A 24,356-nucleotide genomic window follows, 5' to 3' on the forward strand; every position below is an offset into this window, starting at 1 on the left:
GTACAATTACAGTGCGCTTAAAGATATTAAATAGGGAGTGTTGGTATACGTGAAAGCCTCCGCGTTGAGACAACGACATTTTCCTTCTCGTTATTTTCCGAGTCACAAGGTATTACCTTTACAATCTTGGATTTGCCCAGTCCCTGGGTCTTGTTGAGTGGCGAAATGGATGGTGAGCGGATGGGCGGTTTAGGAGCGTTATTACTAATCAAGGACGGACGCGAGCGAAGCGGTGGTGGTCCCATAGTGCTGTGGGTCACTTTGGGGCTAGAGCGCGACGAAACTGGGATCCTGCTGACGCTCTCTGCTGACGCCTTACGTTCTCTGATACTTTCAGACCCCGATTCAGAGACAATGGACGATGGTCGATGGCGGGGTGTGGGTGTTGCCTGAAGGATAGATGGTCGGCGGGGAATGGTGGAAATCTTGGAGGGTGGTGGTGCAGTTCCAATGCTACGCCGTTTAAGCTGTCACTCAGGTCAGCCATACTTCCCTCCACTATTCTGAAACATTCGCCTACCGATTCCAGCTCATGCTGTTTCGCCTCCCACTCTTGTTTATCCCGAGCCCAGTCTTTCCTGATTTTCGCATTTTCGTTCTCCAAAACAAGTTGGCGTTCGTTGAGTTGAATGGCAACAGTAGCCGATTCTTGCTTCAGATCTTCGATAAGCTTGAGCAAAGTTTCCTCTTTTTGTTGACCGAGAATAGCTTGTTGACTGAATCTCTCTTCAAAACGATCCTCCATTTCCTTCTCAGCGTCGATACGAGACTGAAGCTATAGATATGGGATTGAGACGGAAGAACGACAAAGGAGCAGGCTACGTACCTGATGCTTGAGAGAAACGTTGAGGGCCTGTAGTTGTTCTAAATCGTGCTCAAGCGCACCGACTCGGCGGTCTGCCACTTGAAACCTCGACAACTGCATCTTCAGCGCATCCCGCTCCATTGCCAGAGAGCACACAGAGGCTTCCGCAGATTTGAGGGACTGATTAGTCTTTTCCGCTGAATCAAGCTGTAGCCTCAATCTGGCGATTTCTTCGCCTCGAGATTTGACAGTTTCTGTGATCGCCTGCAGCTTCGCGTTTTGGCTTTCTAATGCCTTCGTTGTCTGTTCCCTCTCGAGTTTCTCTGCTGCCAGTTGTTCTTCGAGCGTGGTCACCAAGCTGCCCAACTCCTCCAAACCGTGTTGTTGCGTCGCATCTTCATCGTTAATGCTCGCCTCGTTCCGTTGCTCGGTCACTAAGCTTTCCAGCCTGCGTATTTCATTGCCAAGAGAAGTTTCTGCTTTTCTCCACGTGTCTCGCTCGCGTTCAAGGGCTGAAATTTGGCGATGCAACATTCGTAGCGCCTCTGAACTGGCTTCATCCATAACACTGCGTTCCATGCTTTCTTGATGGGACGTTTCGATCTCACTCTCCATATACCGACAAGTTTTTTCGAGGTCCAATACCTTTTTTTTCCACGCCTTGAGGTATTTCCTTTTCTTCGCGTCTTCCTCCTCTGCCTCTTCGAGCTTCTGGCGCAAGATAACGACTTGTTGATCTCTAGCACGTAGATCCGATTCGTATTGTCCACACAATTCACCCTGCATTGCAAGCTGTGTTTGTAAGGAGAAGATAATGTTTTCTTCCTTGGATGCACGACGTATATGGCGCCTGCCAGGTGATGTATTGGGAATAAGCGTTTGTGGCGTATAGTAGGTTTTGGCGTGGACACCAAAAGGATCGTTGGGGCTGGAAACCTCCGGTGCGCTAGCTAATAAATGGTCGAGCCCAATCGATGAAGACGAGGATGTGGTGGTGGTGAACGATGTGTCTGCCTCGGAAATGGAGGATTTGCTGCTTGAAGAACGCTTCGACGACAGCACGCTCTGGCTACTGAGGGAAGCATTTCGACTATGCGAAGTCGTCGGTGTTTTATTGTGATCTTGACGATAAGTTGCGAGGTCGAGTGCGTTGTCGAAAGTTGATTGTCCAGGCGGATTACTGCTGTCATGTGAGGGTGCAAATATGTCGACCACGGAAGGCCGACTCGGTTTTATGGGTGAGCGATGGGAAGTGATTTTAGGTGGACTGGAGTGGTGGAATATGACCTGCTCTGGAGGTGTCGAATGGGAAATAATAGCTCGATTGTCAAGGTCGAACTCTCCGTGGGCGAAGAACCGGACGTTCTTGCCTGCGACAGGGGTGTTGGGTTCCCTGAGAATAGAACGGACAGATCCACTAACAGTGGCTGCGCGTTCTCGTCGGGTGTTATGACTAGTAGAATAGTCTATTGGCGAGCGCAAGGCGTCAATGGATTGTCTTCTCGGGGCTGGTCTGAGAGCATCGATTGAAGGTCGTCGCATAAGGAGGTTGAACGAGGACCTGCGGGTCGCTTTGGGACGAAGAGCGGTGTTACTGAGAGCTTCTTGAGAAGGGTTGGACGCGACAGTCAGTTGGGATGCTATTCACTTGTTTAGAAGATTATTACGCGTCAGACAGACAAAGGTACGCAACAGTTTCCGTGAAGATTAAACGTGGACTTGACTTTGTGAGGAATTGAGTTGAGGCGAAGAGAGCCTCCATCTCGATGCAGAAATCCAGCTGACTTGCGCTTCGAAGGAGAGGAAGAGGGACCGGCCATCGGGTGTTCGTCGTCAGCCTGCTTCGACTTGAATGTGGAACTCAGTTTCGTCCACATTTTCGGTTGGCCGAAGAGGTGAAGGACGAACCCAACAACGTCACGTTACCGTCGACGTACGTGGGATAATAATATGTAATAGAATATTGGATATTATACTATTATTGTACTTATTAATTCAAGTTGTCATCAACTTCAGCAAGAGCTTGTTCTACCCACATCGACTGATATAGCCCCCCTTTGCGCAGGAGCTGCTCGTGCGTACCCTGCTCAGCCACTTGCCCCTCCTTCAGAACAATTATCAAGTCTATGGGATATGGCAAGTCACGATGTCAGAACGTCCGAGTGCGCCACTAACCTGCTTCAACCACAGTCCGCAATCGGTGAGCAATGAATATACTGGTCCTACCCTGGTCCCGGAGAATATTGTTGATGTTTCGCATCAATTCGGACTCAGTGTGAGCGTCAAGAGCGGACGTCTGGTAGCAATTAAACGAAAATCTGAACGAGAAGAGACTAGAAAGCTGACCGCTTCATCGAAGAAGAGAATTGGGGGATCCTTGAGAAGCACTCTGGCAACGGCTAATCGCTGCTTTTCTCCCCCACTGATCATCAAGCCCCGTTCACCAACTTTGGTACTATAACCTTGAGGTAAGCGCAAAATTGTATCATGGACATTTGCTTTGCGTGCTGCCTCAATGACCTGTTCATCAGTCGCGTCCAAACGACCATATCGCACATTGTGCATGACATCCGAGTGAAAAAGTGGTGTCTCCTGTGGAACTACACCAATCGAGCGACGTAGGCTCTCGATCTGAACTTTGCGTATGTCTTGATCGTCAATAGAGATCTTGCCTGACTCGGGTTCATAGAAACGAAACAGCAGACGAAGAATGGTGGATTTGCCGCAACCGGACGGGCCAACGATGGCAACCTTCTGACCCCCGGGAATAGTGAAAGATAGGTTTCGGAAAATGGGCCGGTCGGGGTGATACGAAAAATTGACATGGTCGAATCGAATGGAGCCTCGAGTCAAATCAAGGGCACGAGCTCCTGGCCTGTCCTATACAAGCTTAGCCTAAATTTGAGAGGCTATGAGGAGGAAGAACGCACAATCAATGGCGAATTCTCGTCACGAATCCTGAACAGAACTTCCATGTCAAGAAGATTTTGCCGCATTTCACGATAAATTGTGCCCAGAAAGTTCAAAGGTAGAGACAGCTGAAATATGAGCTGATTTATCATGACCAGCTCGCCAACGCTCATTGTTCCTAGATTGAGGTTTGGTGAGGAATAAAACATTCTCAAAGCATACCGTTGGCAACCCCTTGTGCAGCCATCAACATGGCACCCGTAAGTGCACTTGAGAAGATAACCGCCTGTCCAGAGTTGAGGAAAGCCAACGAGGTGGTTATCTTGATCGAGGACTGTTCATACTCCCTCAAGTGCTTGTCATACTGCGCAATCTCATATGACTCATTGTTAAAGTGCTGCATCCAGTGTGAGTTAGTGACTACGGTAGGAAAACACTGGATGACCTTGACAGCCTCAAAGTTCATCAACGAATCGACGGCTGAGGAAGCAGCTTTGTTATCTGCTTGATTAGCCTCCCGACGGAAACGAGTCCTAAGAATGAGCGATCAGGGCAGCAGCTTCCACCGAACCGTCGAGTGTACCTCCACGACGTAGTCCGAATAGTAAACCAGGTATAGGCGGCAAGAGTAGTGACCGTAAGTGCAGCAAAATCCCAACCGAATTTATATGTCTACTGAGAAAGTCGGATATTGAGGAATAAAAGACAACTAGGAAACCCACCAGAATGCCACAGACAAGAGATATTTCTAGGGCGGTCGGGACAATACGGAATAGAATTGCTTGCAAGAGAAACGTGATCCCTCTTCATATCGTCAGTCTATAGTGTGCTCAACGGAAATAATGACGCCATACTTGGTTCCTCGGTCAATAGCCCTCGTCAATCCGCCAGTTTGTCGTGAAAGGTGGAAACGTAGGTCGAGGCTCAACAAATGTTCGAATGTTTCTCTCGCGACTTTTCTGATTGCGCTTTGACCAATGTTGGCAAAGACGGCGTTGAGCAGCTCGGAAAATACGGTTGATCCAATCCTCGCAGCTCCGTCTAGCGAACCAAGATGATTCAGAGTTGATGCAAGTAATGAAGCGCACATCCAAGAACAAGACTTCCAACGACGGTCCACACAGTTGAGGTGGCAGTAACGTCCAAGTTTAACGAGTCGATAACATTCTTGAAGATGTATGGCACTTGGACGTTTAGAATCTAAACAAGCCTAAGCTATTTTACCAGTCACAGCGCCGACACGCACCTTGGAAGAGAAGAGGAGTCCGAACCCGAAGACGACGGTGCCCTTTGTCTGCCAGTCATTCTTTGGCCACACATGCTTCACGAGGCTTTTCACAATCTTCCAGTCGGTTTGCCGTTGCTCCAGTCGACTTGGAATTTCTTTCTTTGGAGATGACAGGTGCTGAAGAGCTCTGCGGCCAGGTTCCTGTAAGAATCGTGTTCGAGGGACGAGCAATGGAGTGAACCGCAAAGTCTTTTGTGGTTGCAGACGGCAAAACCACATTGATTCCGCTGATCTAATCTTGGTGATCACGGGTATGATATCATATACTTATTTTTGTTGCTAGTACTCTGGGAAAGTGGGGTCTACAAAACGCGTCCATGCTCGCAGTCCACCGACAACGTCTTTCACTACGATGCTCTGGGTGATTTCTCTAACGCTCTGTGCGGCAATCTGAGAGTCATTGCCTAGTCTACAGATGACATAGATGTCACGGTCTGCCAGTGCGGAAACATGCATGCGAGGGTTTGCTACTAGATCTCGTAAAGGGACATCTACCAATGAATACCAAACACTACCCGTAATTGGGGAACGCACTGATGGATCCTGGGAGGGCGCATATACCAAATTCGATAGACGGGCGGACATCGAGAATGGTTAGGTTCGGATGTTCGTCCCAAGTTTTGCGCAGCTCCTGACACACGATCAGCCAACGAAAAAGGAAGCCCAGATGAACGTGCAAGGGCAGATATTCGTTGGTTTGGTTCCCCACGAGAAAGTCCGAGACTTTCCCAGTCAGGGCGAGGACCTCCGCAGAATTGGACATAGTCAATGGATCTAATTTCACCCATTTTCTGTGCTTCGGTCCCACAAGCTGGACATGTTGGCTTTCGGCTGCGGAGTTTGATAGTTCTGAACGGCGGTGTTGCTAATGCAGAGAATAAAAGCAGGTGGACAGTTTTGTCTGCTCCCTTGAGCTTAGCGGTGAGAAGTGGGATAAAGACTAACCATGCAAGCCGACAACAAGCTTGATTGTTTCGAGAGCTTGCAGATTTCCAATCAAGCCAGTGACGGCCCCCAGAATGCCAGTTTCCTCACAAGAGTTCACGAGACTCGGTGATGGTGGAGAAGGAAATAAACAACGGTAGCAGGGCCCATTGTCGCCGAGATTATAGATGCAGAGTTGACCTTCATATTTTTGTGCTGCTCCACTAACGAGCGGTTTTCCTAGCGTGACCGCAGAGTCCGAAAGAAGATATCTTGTTGGGGCATTGTCAGTGCAATCAAGAATCACATCATAAGGAGTGAGCAATTCTAGAGCATTGTCTGGAGTCAGAGCTTGGCAAACCACATCCAACTTGGTTTGAGAGTTGATTCTAGACGCTCTAAGTTCTTGAACTCGGCGGATGAGCTGCAAAATATTACTGTCTCAAGGCTCGTGATGCTGACTCTGCCTTTGCCAGCCCAAGTTTGGATTCATCATGAAGAATTTGCCGTTGAAGGTTGGAGAGCTCCACCACGTCATGGTCAATGATCCCGATTCTGCCTTGCGAGGTTTTGAATGGGATGGTTAATGTTCAAAATCAATGCGACCAACCGACCCCCGCAGCAGCTAGGTATTGGAGAGCAGGACAACCTAGACCACCTGCACCAACGACAACGACCGATGCAGCCTGTAGCTTTAATTGACCTTCAAGGCCAATGCCTTCGAGAATCATTTGCCGCCCATAACGGGCATATTCGTCAAAAGCAAGCATTCTTGATAACGCGGTCACACCATGATCAAATCTTGTTCATTCCCTATCTATGGCAGCTCCGACCGTAGACAACCGGCCAGCAGACGTCCTTCATTCAGGTCTCGGTGAACTTGTTCTGGTCATCGGTATCCAATGCACTTTGTAGGATCAGCTCACAAAACGCCACCACAACTTCCTTGGCCTGATATTTCGTCGCGTGGCAAATGGTCCGTGTCTTCATTCAAGTTTGGCTTTGGTGCGGAATGCCTGTGCGATGGGGATCCAGATACCTTCTGGCAGTATGTGTTCAACACGTTCGGCGCGCTTCCAAAGCTCAAATCTCTGCTTCGCAGTTCTGATGGCCCCCAGCCTCACTTTGTGACGATCGAGTTTCCTTCGAAAGTTGCCATTCAGGTATTGTGCGGAGAGGTCCACCATCACTGTCTATGCCTTACTATTCTGGGTAGAAATTGTGCATCTATCTCAGCCATCCTCAAGACGACTCGTATACGCCATCAGCTCTTGCTATTCGTGCAGGAACGGGGCCGAGCGACCTACAGGATGTCAGAATGGTGACTTTCGACCGACCGGACGGCTGGATAACCTTCGATGTATCGTCAGAGTCTGCCGAAGAAGGCGATGGCTTGTTGGTGCTCGCCAATTCCTTCACATTTCGGGCTTACTGTGTTGCATAGGAAACCAGTCTTTGCCTACGTCCTTCAAGTTATTGTCGTGGCCAACCATATGGGGGGAAAGGATACTCATGTCCGGGGTTTACGCGTTCTCGGACCAGTGGAGTGCGTCATTGTTCACTCGGCACTCATCTACTGACACGCTTTTTAGTGAGCAAGGTGTCGATGATGACCCATTTCCATTCCATAACCCTCAATACAAAATGTTCGAAACAATCAGATGACTTAACTCCACCAAGCATTCTCGTTCAAACCGCCCACCTTCGGCGCAGGAGGACGGAACCGCTTCCTTTCGAGGATCAGGATCGAAAGGATGATGTCGTCGAAGTAAGCCTAGTATTGTGATGAACCAGGGGGTTGGGGTTTAGACGCAAAAAATTACTTGACCCTCCGCTATCGAAAACTAAGCGCCAGGTCAGAACTATTGAGACAACACAAACGATACACCGTAAGAGACGTGGACTTGGGTCGACGTTTCAGAGTTGCGCCTTGGTATTGAGCAATCTTGACATGATGGTTTTTCGCAAGTACACCCTATGGTCATGAGTTGGTTATCGGGCTGGGGATGAAATCAAGCACATTGTAGAGTCCAGGATCTGACGAAACCTGAACCCACCGAATATGACGGCCAGAATCTGCTGCAAACCTCCAAACATGGACATTCCATTCATGTTCCCCCCAAACTTGTTGGAGAAACTTGGTAACCCCCTGCATAGAAACGGTACCTAGATAGCTTTTAGTGCCAATACACGAACCAATGAATGAGCCAACCAGGGAGTGTAGAGATGCCCATCCTGTCAGGAGTAGAAGTAGGCAAAAAGAAAAAAGACCATAAGTAGTAAGTACTTACTCGAATTCTCCAATCACAAGAGCTGATTCCCCAGCGCCCTTCCGCACTGTCGTTATGAATGAGAATGGATTCAAAACCTGACCCATTAGAATCAAAGAGAATCAGCTCCGAAGCGATAGACACCACAGACATTGAGCGCAACGGAGATGTGGTATTTGGGCCTTGAGTATCAAGATACTTGAACACCAATTATGGACGAATAAAGCGTGGCCGTACCGCGAGTCAGGCGAAGAAGAAGGCGGAAGTACGAGTATGGTGTTAAAGCCTTCCGGAGATAGGGCATATATTTCTGTCTCTGTTGGAATTTGAGCTACCTCATAGGCAGGCGGAAGAGGACTAGAGCTGCGAGACGCATCCATGATACGACTCGTCACACAACTCGTCACACTATGGTCTCTTTGCGCATACGACCGCGTTGCTTAAACTTCTGTGCCATCTAAATTTTTTATTTGTTAATGCAATCCAGTTCGGCTTCTACGAGCCCTACCAGTCCTTTCACGACCAACTCCATCCAAAGCGACCCCACTTCTGACGGTGCGCTTCTTCCTTACGAGTCTTGCATTGTTGAACGTAGTAACTCAGAACTACCTGATCTTGGTGAATTCACAGCTGTGTTTCGTCAAGTTCGAGCATGGAACCAGCAACCACTTCCACGTGCACACCGGCCGCAGCTTTCCAGCTCTGCTACCTCCTCCTCTATGGAGCTCGAGTCATCTGAGGTGTCTCTGGTTCCTACTCCAGATGGCTCCACGGTCTGGTCCCGTCGACCAATAGCTTCATATCTCAACAGTGTCTCTACGATTGACATCGATACACATTCCTCCAGCCCCGGCTCAGGGTCAAATACTGAAGGCGACACTCACACACTTGAACTCGACCTGGTTGACCCTGTCGACTACGAGCTGTCTGATGTTGAATTAGACACTCAACCTTCATTGGGACTATTAGATGGCGCACTTAGTTTTTTGGCTGCAGAACGTGCGCGATGGACTGCACAGCGCGAGGCGGGCACAGCCGTAAACGAGGCAACCTGGAAGCATGTTGTTGGTAAGTACTTCTCTGTTTATTCTCTTTCAGACGTTGATGTAATTTAGAACCACGTCGCAAGCGCCGTAGGAAACGCCGCAGTGCCAAACCCGACGATAATTCCCAAATGGAAATAACTGAGGACGTCGACTCTTCGTCTTCATTCGATTACACCACGACAACTACAACGACCACCCATAAATCCGTTCCTTCCACCCCCGCGCGCTCACGCAAGGACAAACGGAGACAACAGGCACTCGCTACCACATCTGGCAGTCCTACTCGCGTCCTTATTCATAGCAAGAGTACCCCGCAATTACGACCAATAGCATTATTAGACGAGACTCATCCGCGCCATGCCCGTGTCATTAGACTGCGTAGTCTGGCCAAGAAGCTAGGAAAACTTTTCCCTGCTGATGAACCACTGCTTAACAGTATCATTTCCGATGACTTTGGGCAAGATGACGTTGACCCTCGTGGCCTACCGCCGGGAGAGAATGACGCGCTTATCCATGTCTTCATTGACCATTCCAACATTCTTATCGGCCTGCTCTCCCACCTCAAGAGGAATCCCCGGGTACTCAACTCGACGCCGTCAAATGCGGGTCAGACTCTTGTCGCCACACCTGCTCCGAATGCTGCCTTTACCTTTCCTCTCAAATCGGGTCAACGTTTGCGACATCTTTCTCACTCTGCATTAGCTCTCATCCTTGAACGTGGACGGCCTATCTCTCGACGGGTCCTTGTAACCTCGAGCCCGTTGTACCAGTCCATGGCTGTTGCGGAGAGCCTTGGCTATGAAGTTAGAATTTATGCTCGAGTACCTGATCTCGGGGATGGTGCCGACAGAAGTGGTCTAGTGAATCCGAGGCCTGGCCACCACGGCAGGAGCCTAAGTGCAGGAACAGGAGTGATCGGATCAACGAATCTGATGGCGTCAAACGCGGTAGATGAAGGGAAACGGCGCAAGGGACATGTCCGCAGAACATCAGGAAGTAATTCCACTGAAAGCGAATACACTCATGGGTTTCCTCAAGCTTTCATCCGGAGTCTTGGTCTTGGTGAAAGCTCGGCGTCCCTTCCAACGACGACATCTCTTCCATCTCCTTCAACAGGAACGCCGACAAAGATTCGTTATCGTGAACAAGGTGTTGACGAATTGTTGCAGCTCAAGCTACATCAGGCTTTGGCTGCTATTGATGGACCCCCACCAAGTGGTTCCACGATCGTCCTTGCCACGGGAGACGGCAATGTTGGGCAGTTCAACGAAGACGGCTTCTTGGGGCCCGTCCGGACGGCCCTCAAGAAGGGCTGGGTGGTAGAGCTGTACGCTTGGGAGGAAGGCTTAAGTCGGGCTTGGATGCGGGAGTTCGGTGAATGGGCCAAACCTCGAATCGAGGAGGGAGAGACGTTAGGTCGTTTCCGTATCGTGGCTTTGGAGCAGTTTGCCGCAGAACTCTTGGAAATATATTAATCATTGTACACATATCTTATTTTGTGGCTATTGTACAGTAGTGTTGCAATTGTTTCAACTTGAAGACCTCAAGTGGACTCGGTGTCACATCAGGTCACAAATCAGGTTCCTCGGCTTCAAATCCTGACTCTTGCGCTCACCCACTCGCAAGTCAGGCGGCGAGATGACGCCCATGGCCGCTTCTACCGTCCATAATCACTCTCGCCGGAGGCCTGCTCAAGGTTCTGCACCCCACCGCCGACCACTAGCCCGTTCAAATTCGTCGTTACTTGGCACTATAAAAAATATGGTCACTGCGCCGCTGAATTGGTTTGCAGCCCAAGACGACTTTGATAGTCCTCCAGACCTAAAGGGAAAGCGTAGAAGGAATGCCACGGGTCTTTCGTCGATGACGATGAATGATAGCGAGGGCCCACCACCTCCAAAACGAATGCGGGTGAACGACCAGATCCAGTTTCATCCTGAGCCTCAATATGTCGCGCCACCCTACACAAGTCCTCCGACATCCTATCTTGACCCTCCAGAAATGGTCTTCACTAATTCATTACCCCGTTCAACATCCATCACCCGTGGCCTGTTTCGGACAATGTCTATCGACCCGCCACACAACCTATCTCGCGAACCTTCCTTGAATATGACACCTTTCGAACGCGATACCTCTATAGATCGCTCTTTCTCTGCTCTACCACGCGATATTTCTCTGCCTCGTCGTCTTGGTACTTCCCTTACCCCTCAACCAGCCATTCTCCGAGAGTTATCAGAGCCTCCGCCACTTGCTGCTTTGGCTCAAAAACCTATGTTTGTTCGACCGCCGATCGAATCAAGTCATGTTCTTTTGAATCAGTCGTCAACGACGTCTACCCTTGGCTCCTTAGTTGAATCCCAAAGACGCGTATGTCTAGTTATTAGAGTTCCTCTTAATCTCACTCTTTCGAAGAATCGTTCCCCAATGCACCAAAGCAGCTCCCTCCTGTTTGGCATAGGATCGCAGGAGCATGACCCGATTGCTGGTAAGACATCATTTCCTTGAGGGAGTCGGACTGATCCTACTTGCCACTAGCTCGTCATCCAGCGAGAACTGAGCGCGCTCTTCATGAACTTGATGTATATCGGACACCTCTTCTGCCCACACGCAGTCGAATCGGTGTTAACGCTGTATCACATTCAGGCGATGCCTCTGACCTGTTTAGACCACGACGTGCATCTCAGCTATTGCTCATGCGAGATGACAGACGTGTCAGCCGGCTAGGCCGGAAGACAGAGTTGGGTTTCCTTGACCCTGAGGTACCCAAGGAACGACAAACGAAGCAGGTCAACGACACCAAGCCATATGCCGGTGAAGGTGGCATGAAGAAGTTACTTGCACGTCGGATGAAGGAGGTGGAAGAAGAGTCGCCGGTGCAACCAGTGATAGAGCCAGCGTTGACTCCTCCAAAATCTCCTTGGACTATCCCAGATGAACCACAGCAATCAACGTCCACTTCCTCGTTACGTGTTGGTCGCACGAAAACGTCACGTAATCATTTCACCCGACCTTCTCGCCCAAGCAAAAAATTCTCAGCCGCCTATGAAGAGACTGAGGATGTCAATGATGATGCGGATGAGTTGGAGCGTCAAAAGGAAAGGCAAGAACTTGAGGAGGCTGCCAAGAGGATTCCCACATTCGATGTGCCTGCAGGCTTCAGTTTTGCGAAGGAACCAGTCCGTCTCCATAGCATGCAGCTGCTTACAATGTCTAACCTTGACTCTCAGGATACAAAACCTCCGATTATTGAAGAAACTGATGCAAAAGAACCTCCCATACCTGCTTTGCCGTTCTCCTTCGTGAAGCCCTCTGCGGTCGCGTCAGTCGTCCCTCCTGATGTCAATACTGCCGACCTCTCAGTTCCCTCCTTGGCCACATCTGCCGCTCCATCGTTTGATTCTCTCCCTATGAAACCGCAGTCGACGGTCAATGAAGGAAGTGTTCCCAACTTCTTTGGCTCTAGCAAACTGCTTTCTGAAGCTAATACACCTCTTCTCTCTACTGTCACAACGCCGTCGTTCATCATACCACCGTCAACCAACGTTTTTATCCCATCTAAGCCCGTGGAGCATCCGCCTGCCTCAATGCCTATCCGGGACATAGAGAACCCATTTTGGGTGGACGGCAATCAAGGAAAGGCTGATGATCATGGTCTTGTTCCCTCCAAAGCGGAAGATGGTGCGGTCAAGAACGACAGTGGGTTCATGTCATTTTCGGCTACCCCTGTTCAACCCATGGCTTCGGACACTGTCAACAATAGCCCAGCGATACCAGCATTCTCCTTTTCTAGTCCCGCGCCAGCAGAAACCACAAAAGGCGAAGAACCCAAACCATCGTCAAGCTTTACTGCGCTCCCCAGTGCAGATTCGTCTAAGTCCAATGCTTTCTCGTTTTCCGATAACACCAAGCTTGCCGATGCCCCCAAGCCATTCAGCTTTGGGCAATCGTCGATACCGACCACCGTTCCCAAGTTCGGCGACTTCGCGCAACCTACCTTAGGTGCCCCTAAATCGACACTAGTTCCCCCACCGACCTTGTCATTTGGCGCCGCAACGCCAGCGAGCGACCCTCCCAAACCTGTCTCATTCAGTTTCGGGACACCTTCTGCTACCACGTCAACCCCAGCATTTTCTTTTGGTGCCGCCCCCGATCCAAAGCCATCCCCCGCTGCGATGTTTTCCTTTGGTGCGACAGAAAGACCAGTCACACCGCCTCGGAATGAAGCACCTGAATTTAAGATGGACGAAAGCCCAACAAGGGATCCAGTCAGTATGGAGACCAAACCCATCGAAACGCGGCCCTCACTAAGTAGCTCGCCATTCTCGTTTGGACACTCTGCGTCCAACTCTACATCAATATTTGGTGCTACTGCGTCTGCTACCCCAGGAGCGCCATTTTCATTCAGTGGCTCGACTTCCAATCCTTTTGGATCAGTAACTACGGAAAGCAAACCTTTCGGTAATACCGATTTTGGCCGGCCGTCGAGCAGCTCATCGAATTCATTTTCATTTGGCCAAAACAACACATCTACAGATCCGCCTCGACCATCAACTGCAGGATCATTCTCCTTCGCTCCTGCCCCCTCATCTTCCAGCCCTTTCACCTTTGGTGCGCCAACGTCAACCACATCATCACAAGGTCCAGTGCCAAATGCATTTGGTTCTGCGCCAAGTAGTCCGTCGACCTTTGGTCAACAATTCTCATTTGGCGGTGGCACAAGTATTGCGTCGTCTTCTTCGACCGCTTTTACTTTTGGTGCCACGAGCCAACCAGCTTCCCCAGCAGGTAGTGTTTCAACTCTCCCTCAACCATCCACCCCAGGAGGATTTGGTGGTGGGCCTAGCTTTGGCGCGGGTGGTGGTGGCGGATCACTTTTCACTATTGGTGCTGCACCCACCCAACAGAGAGCGATGAAGAAGCTCCCTCGTCGAAAGAACTAGCCCCCCCCCCCATATATATTATATAAGTTTGTGTCTCAATCTCTGGTTCATCTGTATCGCATAGGAGGATGTCACTTCCTGGCTCAAGGCCACTCGTACTACTACTATTACATACTTGGCTCAAGGCCATCCGCATAGCATTGTTTTCCATACTCTACTTACCTAAATGTGATAACAAATCAATCTTCTGGCTGCTTATGTTAGCACAGCACGTGCACGTGCGCCGCGTGTGTGACCTGCCAACCGCGTCTGTCTCCTTTCCTAGTGTTGAATACGCGCAGATGTTCGAGTTACGCGACGAACTCCAAGCAATCTTGGATTTAGACACGTACAACATCGAAAATGAGCATGATCTTTCAACTGAAGACCCTGGACAACTTCTGGAAGGTCTGTTGTCTCTAGCCACTCCAACCGTTGCTCACCTCCATGGCTAGCTGCGGTCGAAGCTGTGGCAGATGCGAGCGAGGCAATCGCACAACCTGAAGTGTTCGACACGTATCGCAGCTTGCTCAGACACTCCGACCTTGTTCCCGGTCTTGTCATGAGCAAACTCTTAGATTCGCTTGTCTCTGGACTACAAGCAGAGCTTGATGCCACCCTTCGAGACGACCAGGAACCAACCAACGTATACATGGCCCACAAAACACCTTTTGAAATGTACGCCTTCCTGCTATCGTGGTTCGTCTCCGCCGCGGAGAAGGTCAAGCAACCAGATCCCGACTTGCCAGGCACTCCCGCTCCCAAAGCTCGTAAACCTCGGGGAGGAAAGCCTACAACGAAGTCACGCACCACCACAAAGAAAGCGACAGAGTGGACCTGGGTCGATCAGACTCCGGTTATGCTCAACCTTATCAGTAAAGTCCTCCTGCGTTTGCCCTCACAACGACTATGGACCACAACAGCAGAAAAGGATGCATTCATCTCGTGAGCTAATATCATTGTTTTTTGCATATGAATTATATAATTCTCCTAGTTGCATAACGCGTCCTGCGTACCACGTGATGGACAACGAGCAATGCATGAAGTCCCAGGAAATCAAACTCTGCGCATTCAAAGTCATTTGTCTTGCCGTCAAACATCATAGCCATGCACTTGCTGCTCAAATTTCCCTCATCCAAGGCCTCCAATTTCACGAGCACTCCTCAGAGCCTATCGCCGAGTGCCTGGTCGTTCTTGCGAAGGAATACGACCATTCGCAGCTAGGCGACGAAATTCTGCGCGAAATCTCTGGCATGAATTTCAGCGGACAAGATAACAAAGGCCCGCGTACCTTTTCGAAATTCCTTATCAAGTTTTCGGAACTTGCTCCGCGGTTAATGCTCAAGCAAATGGCCCTTTTACTTGGACAACTCGACTCGGAGGCTTATCCCATGCGGATTGCTGTCGTCGAGGTGCTTGGTGCTCTGATTTATGATTTGGCTGCGACGGAGCCCGACGATGAGTCGGAGGGCTCGCAGAAAAAACAAATCAATGGTTTGTATGACCTACTACTGGAGCGAGCACTCGATGTCAACTCCTATGTCCGTGCTAAAGTGCTTACTGTCTTAACTCATCTCTGTGATATAAAGCAAGGGAAATATCCCAAACAACGGCTTGCGATGACTCGGGTTGCTGTAGCAGCACTAGAAGACAAAGGGGCTAGCGTCAGAAAGGCTGCAGTGACCTTACTCATCAAACTGCTGACGACTCATCCGTATGGGACTGCTTTTGGGGGTCATTTGAACATCGATGAATGGCAGAAAGGCTACAAGGAGTTGAAGGAGGACGTCGCTGCTCGAGAAGCACAGATGGACGATCGCCAGGCCGTGCAGCAACAGTCTGAGGGAGATACCGATGTGGAGGGAGAAGACGACGATGAGATGATGGTTGACGAGGGCCAAAAGAAACCGGCCAAACTCAAGCCACGCAAATCTCAGGTCGCCGCCGAAATGACGGATCAGCAGGTCGCGATGGACCATCACGATACAGCCATATTGCTGGAACGACGGCTCCGCAAACAATACTTCGCCGAAGCCCTCAACTTCATTCGCCAAATCGATGGGACATTCGAGACGATGGATAAACTTTTGGGTAGCAAAAACAAGCCAGAAGTACTGGAAGCCATGGAGTTTTTCAGAATTGCCCACGAGTACAAGTTCCACTGGGCTGAGGTTCGTAAACTCGGCATCATCAGATTCGACTTATCAATGGCACACACAGGCGGGGATCAAGAAAATGATGCATCTCATTTGGAACAAAGACAACACAAGCTCGACTTCCGAAGACGGACAGGATCTCAAGGGCATTCGCCAAAGACTCCTCGAAGCCTATCGATTCTTGTATTTCGATCCAGTGCCTGATTTGGATCCAAAAGCTCAAGTACAACGCATCACAAAAAATATGATAGAGTAAAGTTCTCCTCGACCGGCCCTCTTGGCACCATTGCTCACATAACGCCGCAGGCTCACAGAAAACGCAACTCTGGCAGAGCTGACAAGTCTAGAAGAAATGATGCGTATAATGATGGAAGACGACCAGATTCATGCAGATGTCATCGCAAAACTATGGCAAGTTTATAGTGAGACCCTTGTTTGTCGTCCTTTTTTCCCCGTTCAATGGATCCCAGGTGCTCGGCAAAACATTCCGCCTGAACAACGTCAAGGCGCCATTATGATTCTCGGAATGCTCGCACTGGCCCGACGAAGCGTTGTCGCGGATCACGTGAATGTCATGCTGCAAGTTGGCCTGGGGCGTTTGGGCAGAGTTGGTATCGCATCTCGATGCAAAAACATTCTCATTTCGTTTCAGGAAGATCTCAAACTGGCGAGATACACATGCGTTGCATTGCAACGATTGAACGGCAGCGCGAAAAAGGTCAAAGGCAAGCTCATCTTCAACCAACCCTAAGTAGTGCTTTGCCTCATATCGGACATCAGGCTCGTTGCTGGACAAGACGATCCGACTGGAAATGAACAACCCCATTTTTCGCCATCTCCAAGAGGCCTTTGAACATCCCACTCGCTCGAAAGAGTGGTTCGGATTAGCAGAGCAGACGATCAATACGATATATGCGCTTGGAGATCACCCGGATGTTCTGTGTAATGAGCTGATCAAGAGGCTGACTCGCAGAGCGTTTGCGACGAAGCAAGACACCCCATCTCAAGAGAGGGACGTGGAGGCTATGGAACAGGACCCCGCCGATGTGTCTCCCGAATCAGCAGTAAACGGGGGTGGCGATCTGGGCGACGTCTTTGCCCTCAGTCAACTATTATTTGTCGTTGGCCACGTTGCTCTCAAGCATATCGTCTATCTAGAGCTTGTCGAACGTGAATGGAAACGCCAGAAGGACGAGAAAGATGGGGGTTAGTTATTTGCTTTCATTTCGCTGTGACACCGTTTTACGTGACCTTCAGCGGACAAACAAGCTCAGTCTAAAGCCAAAGAAAGGGAAGAGCTAGATCAGGTTGCCGGGAACGCTGAAGACGAAATCGGCGACCGGATTGCGGCCGTTCGGGAGGACGAACTTCTCCATGGTCCAGATTCACTGCTCGCGCTCTATGGACCCATTCTCCAGCACATCTGTGGAAGTCCACACAAGTACAAGGTAAAAGCTTGTCCAACATCTTGCTACCCTTTTTATGCCTTGCCAGAACCGAACACTGAAGGCCGCTGCGACACTTTCGTTCAGCAAATTTATGTGTGTCTCGTCACGATTTTGCAGCGACAATCACCTGGTTTTGTTCAAAATTCTGGAGACATCCAAGAACCCCAGCATCCGCAGCAACATTGTCATCGCTCTCGGGGACGTCGCCGTTTCGTTCAGCAGCATAATCGACGAAAACAGTAACGAGCTCTACAAGGGTCTGTCGGACAGACACCTGGTCGTCAAGAAGAACACGCTCATGGTCCTCACGCACCTGATATTGAACGGTATGATCAAGGTCAAGGGCCAGCTGGGAGAGATGGCCAAGTGCATCGAGGATCCAGAACCGCGCATTTCCGACCTTGCCAAACTGTTCTTCAAGGAGCTGTCCACCAAGGACAACGCGATTTACAACAATCTTCCGGACGGTATGATTCCTTTGCTAGTCTTCCTGGTGCTCTAAAAAGCCGGTTAGTTATTAGCCATCTTGGGGTTGGTGAACATGCTGTCGACGAAGAGATGTTCAAACGCACCCTGACGTACATCTTCTCCTTCATCGAAAAGGCAGGTCGTCTCGCGGAACCAGCAGCTGTTCTGACTATCCTGTGTAGGAGAAACAGGCGGAGAGCATCGTCGAAAAGCTTTGCCAACGATTCCAGCTCTCCGAAGATCCACGGCAATGGCGCGATATCGCCTTTTGCTTGTCCCTACTGCCCTTCAAATCTGAGCGGTCGGTCAAGAAGCTCATCGAAGGCCTGCCTTTCTATCGCGACAAGCTGCACGAGGAGACTGTGTATGACCGTTTCACTGAAATTTTGAACAAAGTAAGCATACGCACATCTCATCTTGTTGCGGCGCTGATCTGTTATTGGCTAGGCTCGACAGAACAAATCAGCCACCAAGCCTGATACTGAGTTGGCCGAGTTTGAGCAGGCAGGTCGATCTTAGCATCAGCTCCGCAAAAATTGACCATCACAGATTCTTGAAGAGCACCGCACACAAGGCGAACAAGACCGAGACCTCGAGAAAAGGGTCCAGCAGAAGAAACGAAGTAAATCAATTTTTTTCTTTTCTCCAATATCTCACGCCATTCACCAGAAACCCGGCGAAAAGCGGCATAAAAATGTACTTTTTGGTGATCTATGTAGAATAATGTTGTATTATTTTTATGATATTCGTCCGCGTTTTTTGCGCCCCGCGGGTGCCTCGTCGTCCTTGTCTTTACCAAGAACGACCTTGTGGACGACACCCTCCCATATCGCATCATTCAAGCCCTTGGCTTTGCTCAGTTGGTCTCGAAGAGAGTCAATTTCTGTTTCCAGCTCGCTGACCCGCGCTTGCAACGACGCGGGGTCCTGCGAGGCGGATGAGCTGTGCTGAACAAAAAACTCGTGGTCACGAAGTATGTCTTGAGTCATGTCAAGTGTGTCAAGATGCTGTTTTGGGGGAATAAGCAACCACGTCGACTGAGGAAACAAACTAACGGACACTAGAACTCGACAGAATGCTCGCAATCTCGTGCGCCTCGCGCGATTTACTGTCTCGCATCCGTTGGAGTGCTCCGACGCTTCTCGTTGGGACGGTCTCGGAGGTTGTGGGTTGGAGAGCTAGATTCACGTGGCCGAAGAGATCCGGGGGCCTGATCATCGTCGAAAGGTGGGTTATTGACGTGCCTTTGTGGGTTGAAATCGTGCGTAGAAGCTGGTTGGAGGTGATGTCGAACAGGTGTATCGAGCCTGCAGAAGTGCCTGTTAAGAGCAAGGTGCCAGCTAGTGAGATGGCCAACGCCACAACAGGCTCCCTGAAAAATCGATAAGCACGCATGCAGCGACCAAATCAGAGCCGCACCCGACCGAAAAGAACCGGCGCCGTCGTGCTTGGGCGGCTTGCTCGTCGTCATCAACATGCAGAGCATCAGCTGACCCTAACCCGCCAATAGCCGTATAGCTACGGGGGGGATTTCTCTCCTTGAACATGTTCACTTGGAATACCGAGCCGTTTGGGGCCGCAGCAAAGAAAACGCGTTCAGCGGTATCCCACGCTAACGCGGAGATTGGCTGCGGGAACTGGAAGGTCGTCAAAAGCGTGGCCGACGAGAGATCCCAGAGCTGCGAGTTGTCATTGTAATCGAGAAATAATGGCGCGATTTACCTTGACAGAATGGTCAATGGAAGCAGACAGTGCTCTGCAACGAGGAAAGCTGCCTATACCACACACAATGTCGGTAACCGGCAATGTATGGTCTGAGAGCACGCAATGCGGTGTAGGTGGGTCGGACTGGGTGTCATCGTCTAATAGTCTGTCGAGAGTAAACGAGCATCGGTTAGTCGAAGGAGATACTAACCGGGACACGGACCATACGCTCAAGCCAGAGTCTTCGCTGCCAGATAACAGCGCTGCATTGTCGTTGGTAAACTTGAGGACCGTAATCTTGCGGTAGTGGGCGTCCCAAGCATTAAATAGAAGACCGGAGGCGAGCTGAAGTACAGTCAAACGTGACCAAATGAAATCCACATTTTTTTTTTTTACCTCCCAGATGTAGATGCGGCCTTGAGCAGTCCCACCTGCAATATATTGTCCCGCGCAGTCAATTGCCAGGCACGATAGCTTCTCTGGAAGCAGCGATTTCGCAGCCACTTGATCCTGGGGGGCAGCTAAGGACAGCAAAGGAGCAAGTAAAGCATATGAACCTTTTGAAAGTTATAAACATTTAGGAGCGCTTTATCTTGTTGAACTGCAAGGATCAGGCCTCCGAGCTGGCGCTGCGTAGGAACGACAACAGTCGAATGTAGCCCAGCCGTCGTCTGCTTGAAAGAAGCTAGGGTCGAGCCAGTTTGAATATCATGAATCGCAATTGACCCAGAGCCCGTTGCGGGTGTCGAGGTACAGATGATCGCTTCATGCAGAATCATCAGTGCAGAAAAAGAAAGTGACTGTCACACAATGGAGTTCGATTTGGAAGCACTTGTTAATGTCGAGGCGACGTAGGTCGACCGACGACGAAGATCGTGGTTTTTACCTCAGCTTGTTCTTCTAGCTTCTACGATGCTGGCTATAAAGATGGCCATGCTCATGGCCGGATCCATGGCTTGATCGAAGGACGGGCGCTTGGTCGTGAAAAAGGCTACGAAATGTGGGAGGAGCTCGCTTTCTACCAAGGCTTTGCGAGGACTTGGCTAGCTATATACCCACGAAATGACGAGTATGTTGACTTTAATATGAGAATGACTAAAAAAAAACTTGAACCTAGTCGCACCGCTCACCATATCCGCCATCTGCTTGAACTGCTTGCCCAGTTTCCGCAAGTGAATCCCTCGGCAACTGACTCTGAGTTGGATATTCTCAAGCTTTCGCGACAAATCAGTTCACGATACCGCGCGCTCTGTGCGTCACTCGGCGTCAAAGCCAGTCGCGAAGCTCCTTCAGTCTGGAAGCTAGAAAACGCCGCGCAAACTATGTCATTCTAAATTTTGATTACAAGGGTATTAATGGATGGTTTCCGGAGAGTCTTCGTCACCGTGTCAGGGTATGTGATGTCTAAAAGTCTACTTAGTCACTTCTTGGATATGGTCATCAATAGACACTCACTGTTTTTCTCTGTGTACCGAGCCAGCTGGAAGGTTGTTGCTGAGTCGCACCGATATGACCACGCATAGTTCGCATTCCCATGGCATGGACGGCCCCGAGCATTAGCTCTTGCTCCCTTCGGTAACGTTTTATGGAGTCGCTCATCAATCGCTGCCAGTTCTTGAGATCCAATGGAAAAAAGGCAAAAACTTGGACCGACCTTTTGTCGCGCAAGGTCCTCCTCTAGTATCTTGATCTGGGTGCGGAAACTCGCCTCCGCTTCTTCAAACGTTCCAGGGGGAACCGAGAGAGCGTGGGCAGCATGCTGCTCTTTGAAAAGCTTATCCTGCGATTTGATAAACTGAGTATCAAGTCAGCCTTTGCAACTACGACAATAAATGATCGCACCGTTCTGGCCTTTTGGAGCTGAGCCAGTTGTGTCTTGTTGGACTCTTTGAGGTTGATGTTTTCCTCGTGTAAAGCCAGCAGTCGCGCCTTGATGTCTTCTGGCAAATCTTTGCCCGACAACGACGCCCGCAAATCGCTATCCAGCCTCGTCAGAAGAGTCTCACTGATACCACTGATGCTTACCCGAAATCCCGTTCTCTCTGCAACATCTTCTCCCGATGCCCAATTCCCTCGCTTTGCAGTGTGACCTTCTCCAACAGTAGCGCATTGACCTGCTCGAGCTGCATCCGGTTCTTGTCTGCTAGTTCCTTGTTCTGCTGCCTCAGCTTGGTCAAATCTGCCTCTAACCCGAGTTTGTCCTCATTGACGGAATCCCGCAATTGGGCGAGAATATCGAGCTGGTCCTTGTTGACAAGAGTCACTGATTGCAGCGTTTAGACAAGCGTTTTGTTTCCTGTGCACAACGCCACTCACAGTCAGACTTGGCAATAGTGAGCTCCCGGTCCATCGTTTCGAACCGCACTTCGAGTTCAGCATGCTGTTTGCGCAAGAGGTCAAGTTCATCGACGGTCTCGTTGAGGCGTTGTCGTAGAGCGATTGCAGCCTCCGCACTAGAGAGGAATGAGAAACAGTGTGCTTGGCCAGTGTCACTCACCCGTCACCCATAGACTTGCCACTGCGAATCTCTTCCAAGTCGCGCTGCAGCACAAGTTTCTCCCGATGGGCAGTCAGATAGTCGCTCTCGTATCGGGCCTTCATCCTATTGGCATCTTCGAGGAGATTCTCGAGGACAAGCACGCGACTAGCATCCGCCTCGTTCTTGCGCACAGCCTCGAGTTCTCTCTGCAGTTTCTTGACTTGTAGTTTGAGATCAGTCATCGTCGTTTTGGAAATGGCATCGTCCAGTTCTCCCCCAAGTCCATGAACAGCGGGATCATCCGCATCAGCATCAGCATTGCCCAACTCATTCCCAAGTAGCTCAGCCTCAGTAAACTCTTCAGTCGACGCGCCCGATTCTGCAGGTTTCCTGGAGCCAACCGGCCTCTGTGATGCGAATTCCAGTTCACGGACCCGTTCTTGATACAACTCCAGTGTTTCCGCGTCACGTGTTCGCTCGTCCGTGGCAATCTTCAGTTTATTCTTACTCTCAGACAGCTCGAATCGCAGCGCATCAAGCTCTTGAGCCCGCGCAGAGTGTTTGCTTTCCAACTCTGCGATTTGATTCTTGTAGGACTCCATCAGGGGCTTGAATGCAGCGACTTTGCGGTATTCCTCCTCCAGCGAAGCATTCACGTCCACAAGTTCTGCGTTCTGCTTTTCGAGGGATTTGACGCTCTGACGTAGATCTGCGCTTTCTTGAAGTTTTTTCTTGTACTTTTCCATCACATTCTCTGTTTTCTGCAGTTTGTCGGCGGCATGTCGGTATCTGTGAATCGTGAGTGAAAAGCTAGACTTTATTTGCTCGACCCCTACTCGTCAAGCTTGTCCTTAAGTCGAACCGCCTCATCTGCCTGATCTTGCAGTTCTTCATTTCTTTTCGTCAGATCAGCAAGCACACGACTTTGCTTGTCGACTTCGGATTCAGCAATAGCAAGATTGTCTTCGCTCTTCTGGCTATAAAGATTTGATCAGTCAACAAACGTGAGTCTGGCAAGGGCACATACAGATCTGCTCGAAGTCGGTCAATCTCCCCCCGCAACATACCATCTCCCTTGTCGCTCCTCCGCGTATCGGCCTCTCTGCGCGCCTCCCGTAATTTAACGACCGCATCCTCTTTCTCGGAAATTAGGTCATCGTGGTTTGTCTGTAAGGTGCGGTGTTCTTCCAGCAGTGCTTGATACACCTTTTCGAGGGTCTCCTTCTCGGACAGGATCTGGCTCTTCTCGGTCTGGAGTTGATAATAATGGTCGTCCCTGAAATGAAGTAAGAGCACGGAAAAGCCGGGTTTATCAAGGGGCACACACTCAGTCATGTTTGTGTCCCCGACATCTCCTTCCGAGTCTTTGATTCGAGCCATGACCTAGATAGATGTTATAGTTGGTAGCCGGTGGTATGATGACGCACCTGCTCAATGGCCTTCATGAGGTAGTGTTGGTCTGTTTCGCTCAAGCCTTGGATCTTGTCGATGAACTGCTTATTCTGTTCGCACTGCACACCGATGGCAATGGTTAACCGGCACATTGCCAGCGTAGGGAGAACGGAGTGGTCCTTTGCCACTGCCTGGAGGTCTGGCACTTCAAGTCCACTCGTGGGCTTCTGGAGTATATCCGCAAAGTATTGGGTCATAAGTCGATAAAGCCGTTTGAGTGCGCTGAAACGGAGGACCCAGTTGTCAGACGGCTGAGAGGAGGGTCTAGTTGACTGTCGAAAGTATTCCGCATCTCTGATGAGAGTTGTGGTCAAGACTGGATTGACCTTGACGAACTTGGAAACTTACACTACCGACAAGACCTCGAAAAGAGCAGCCCCGTCACTCAGATCAGCAACGGTGGCTACAGGCCGGGCGAGTTCGAAGGTTGCAAAGAAATTGAAGAATGCATCGAGCTCCTTCCTCTGAGCGGCCTCCATGGTAGCAA

At 50.1% G+C, this 24,356-nt stretch overlaps 8 protein-coding genes across 8 annotated transcripts; 4 read left to right on the forward strand and 4 right to left on the reverse strand.

The window, feature by feature from the left end:
• Nucleotides 1-26: 26 nt before the first annotated feature.
• MIND_01053200 (uncharacterized protein) lies at nucleotides 27-2,718 on the reverse strand (the record flags this gene model as incomplete). Its single annotated transcript, XM_037367116.1, has 4 exons — nucleotides 2,499-2,718; nucleotides 827-2,445; nucleotides 521-775; nucleotides 27-467 (listed from the first exon to the last, which is right to left on the reverse strand). The coding sequence occupies exons 1-4, from the start codon at nucleotides 2,680-2,682 to the stop codon at nucleotides 27-29; spliced, it is 2,499 nt and encodes an 832-aa protein (XP_037216510.1). The 5' UTR covers nucleotides 2,683-2,718.
• Nucleotides 2,719-2,795: 77 nt separating this feature from the next.
• On the reverse strand, nucleotides 2,796-6,697 carry MIND_01053300 (uncharacterized protein; the record flags this gene model as incomplete). The annotated part of the gene is made up of 17 exons (XM_037367117.1): nucleotides 2,796-2,929; nucleotides 2,981-3,101; nucleotides 3,152-3,685; nucleotides 3,736-3,893; nucleotides 3,938-4,112; nucleotides 4,161-4,248; nucleotides 4,299-4,387; nucleotides 4,438-4,519; nucleotides 4,570-4,756; nucleotides 4,804-4,915; nucleotides 4,962-5,235; nucleotides 5,290-5,494; nucleotides 5,538-5,634; nucleotides 5,681-5,904; nucleotides 5,949-6,316; nucleotides 6,366-6,486; nucleotides 6,538-6,697. 17 exons carry the CDS (start codon nucleotides 6,695-6,697, stop codon nucleotides 2,796-2,798), a joined length of 3,129 nt encoding a protein of 1,042 aa, XP_037216511.1.
• Nucleotides 6,698-6,731: 34 nt separating this feature from the next.
• On the forward strand, nucleotides 6,732-7,592 carry MIND_01053400 (Anaphase-promoting complex subunit 10; the record flags this gene model as incomplete). The annotated part of the gene is made up of 5 exons (XM_037367118.1): nucleotides 6,732-6,795; nucleotides 6,843-7,090; nucleotides 7,144-7,322; nucleotides 7,372-7,473; nucleotides 7,520-7,592. Exons 1-5 carry the CDS (start codon nucleotides 6,747-6,749, stop codon nucleotides 7,590-7,592), a joined length of 651 nt encoding a protein of 216 aa, XP_037216512.1. The 5' UTR covers nucleotides 6,732-6,746.
• A 1,081-nt stretch (nucleotides 7,593-8,673) lies between these two features.
• On the forward strand, nucleotides 8,674-10,718 carry MIND_01053600 (uncharacterized protein; the record flags this gene model as incomplete). Its single annotated transcript, XM_037367119.1, has 3 exons — nucleotides 8,674-8,752; nucleotides 8,801-9,265; nucleotides 9,313-10,718. 3 exons carry the CDS (start codon nucleotides 8,674-8,676, stop codon nucleotides 10,716-10,718), a joined length of 1,950 nt encoding a protein of 649 aa, XP_037216513.1.
• Nucleotides 10,719-14,464: 3,746 nt separating this feature from the next.
• Nucleotides 14,465-18,926, forward strand: MIND_01053800 (Condensin complex subunit 1; the record flags this gene model as incomplete). The annotated part of the gene is made up of 15 exons (XM_037367120.1): nucleotides 14,465-14,570; nucleotides 14,618-15,107; nucleotides 15,157-16,333; nucleotides 16,383-16,570; nucleotides 16,625-16,740; nucleotides 16,789-16,925; nucleotides 16,971-17,043; nucleotides 17,099-17,524; nucleotides 17,576-17,766; nucleotides 17,813-18,233; nucleotides 18,281-18,369; nucleotides 18,417-18,629; nucleotides 18,682-18,738; nucleotides 18,784-18,856; nucleotides 18,904-18,926. 15 exons carry the CDS (start codon nucleotides 14,465-14,467, stop codon nucleotides 18,924-18,926), a joined length of 3,780 nt encoding a protein of 1,259 aa, XP_037216514.1.
• A 45-nt stretch (nucleotides 18,927-18,971) lies between these two features.
• On the reverse strand, nucleotides 18,972-20,717 carry MIND_01053900 (WD40 repeat-like protein; the record flags this gene model as incomplete). The annotated part of the gene is made up of 7 exons (XM_037367121.1): nucleotides 18,972-19,241; nucleotides 19,294-19,606; nucleotides 19,654-19,913; nucleotides 19,957-20,104; nucleotides 20,150-20,283; nucleotides 20,335-20,448; nucleotides 20,496-20,717. 7 exons carry the CDS (start codon nucleotides 20,715-20,717, stop codon nucleotides 18,972-18,974), a joined length of 1,461 nt encoding a protein of 486 aa, XP_037216515.1.
• Nucleotides 20,718-20,748: 31 nt separating this feature from the next.
• MIND_01054000 (DUF1715-domain-containing protein) lies at nucleotides 20,749-21,272 on the forward strand (the record flags this gene model as incomplete). Its single annotated transcript, XM_037367122.1, has 3 exons — nucleotides 20,749-20,789; nucleotides 20,843-21,007; nucleotides 21,056-21,272. 3 exons carry the CDS (start codon nucleotides 20,749-20,751, stop codon nucleotides 21,270-21,272), a joined length of 423 nt encoding a protein of 140 aa, XP_037216516.1.
• A 46-nt stretch (nucleotides 21,273-21,318) lies between these two features.
• MIND_01054100 (uncharacterized protein) lies at nucleotides 21,319-24,348 on the reverse strand (the record flags this gene model as incomplete). The annotated part of the gene is made up of 12 exons (XM_037367123.1): nucleotides 21,319-21,342; nucleotides 21,394-21,543; nucleotides 21,593-21,733; nucleotides 21,781-21,916; nucleotides 21,964-22,201; nucleotides 22,255-22,391; nucleotides 22,436-23,206; nucleotides 23,254-23,394; nucleotides 23,445-23,693; nucleotides 23,745-23,800; nucleotides 23,845-24,163; nucleotides 24,218-24,348. The coding sequence occupies 12 exons, from the start codon at nucleotides 24,346-24,348 to the stop codon at nucleotides 21,319-21,321; spliced, it is 2,493 nt and encodes an 830-aa protein (XP_037216517.1).
• Nucleotides 24,349-24,356: the final 8 nt, after the last annotated feature.

This window comes from Mycena indigotica (genome assembly GCF_014461135.1).
Source record: "Mycena indigotica strain 171206Taipei chromosome Unknown Mind.scaff0009, whole genome shotgun sequence".
NCBI lineage: Eukaryota > Fungi > Basidiomycota > Agaricomycetes > Agaricales > Mycenaceae > Mycena > Mycena indigotica.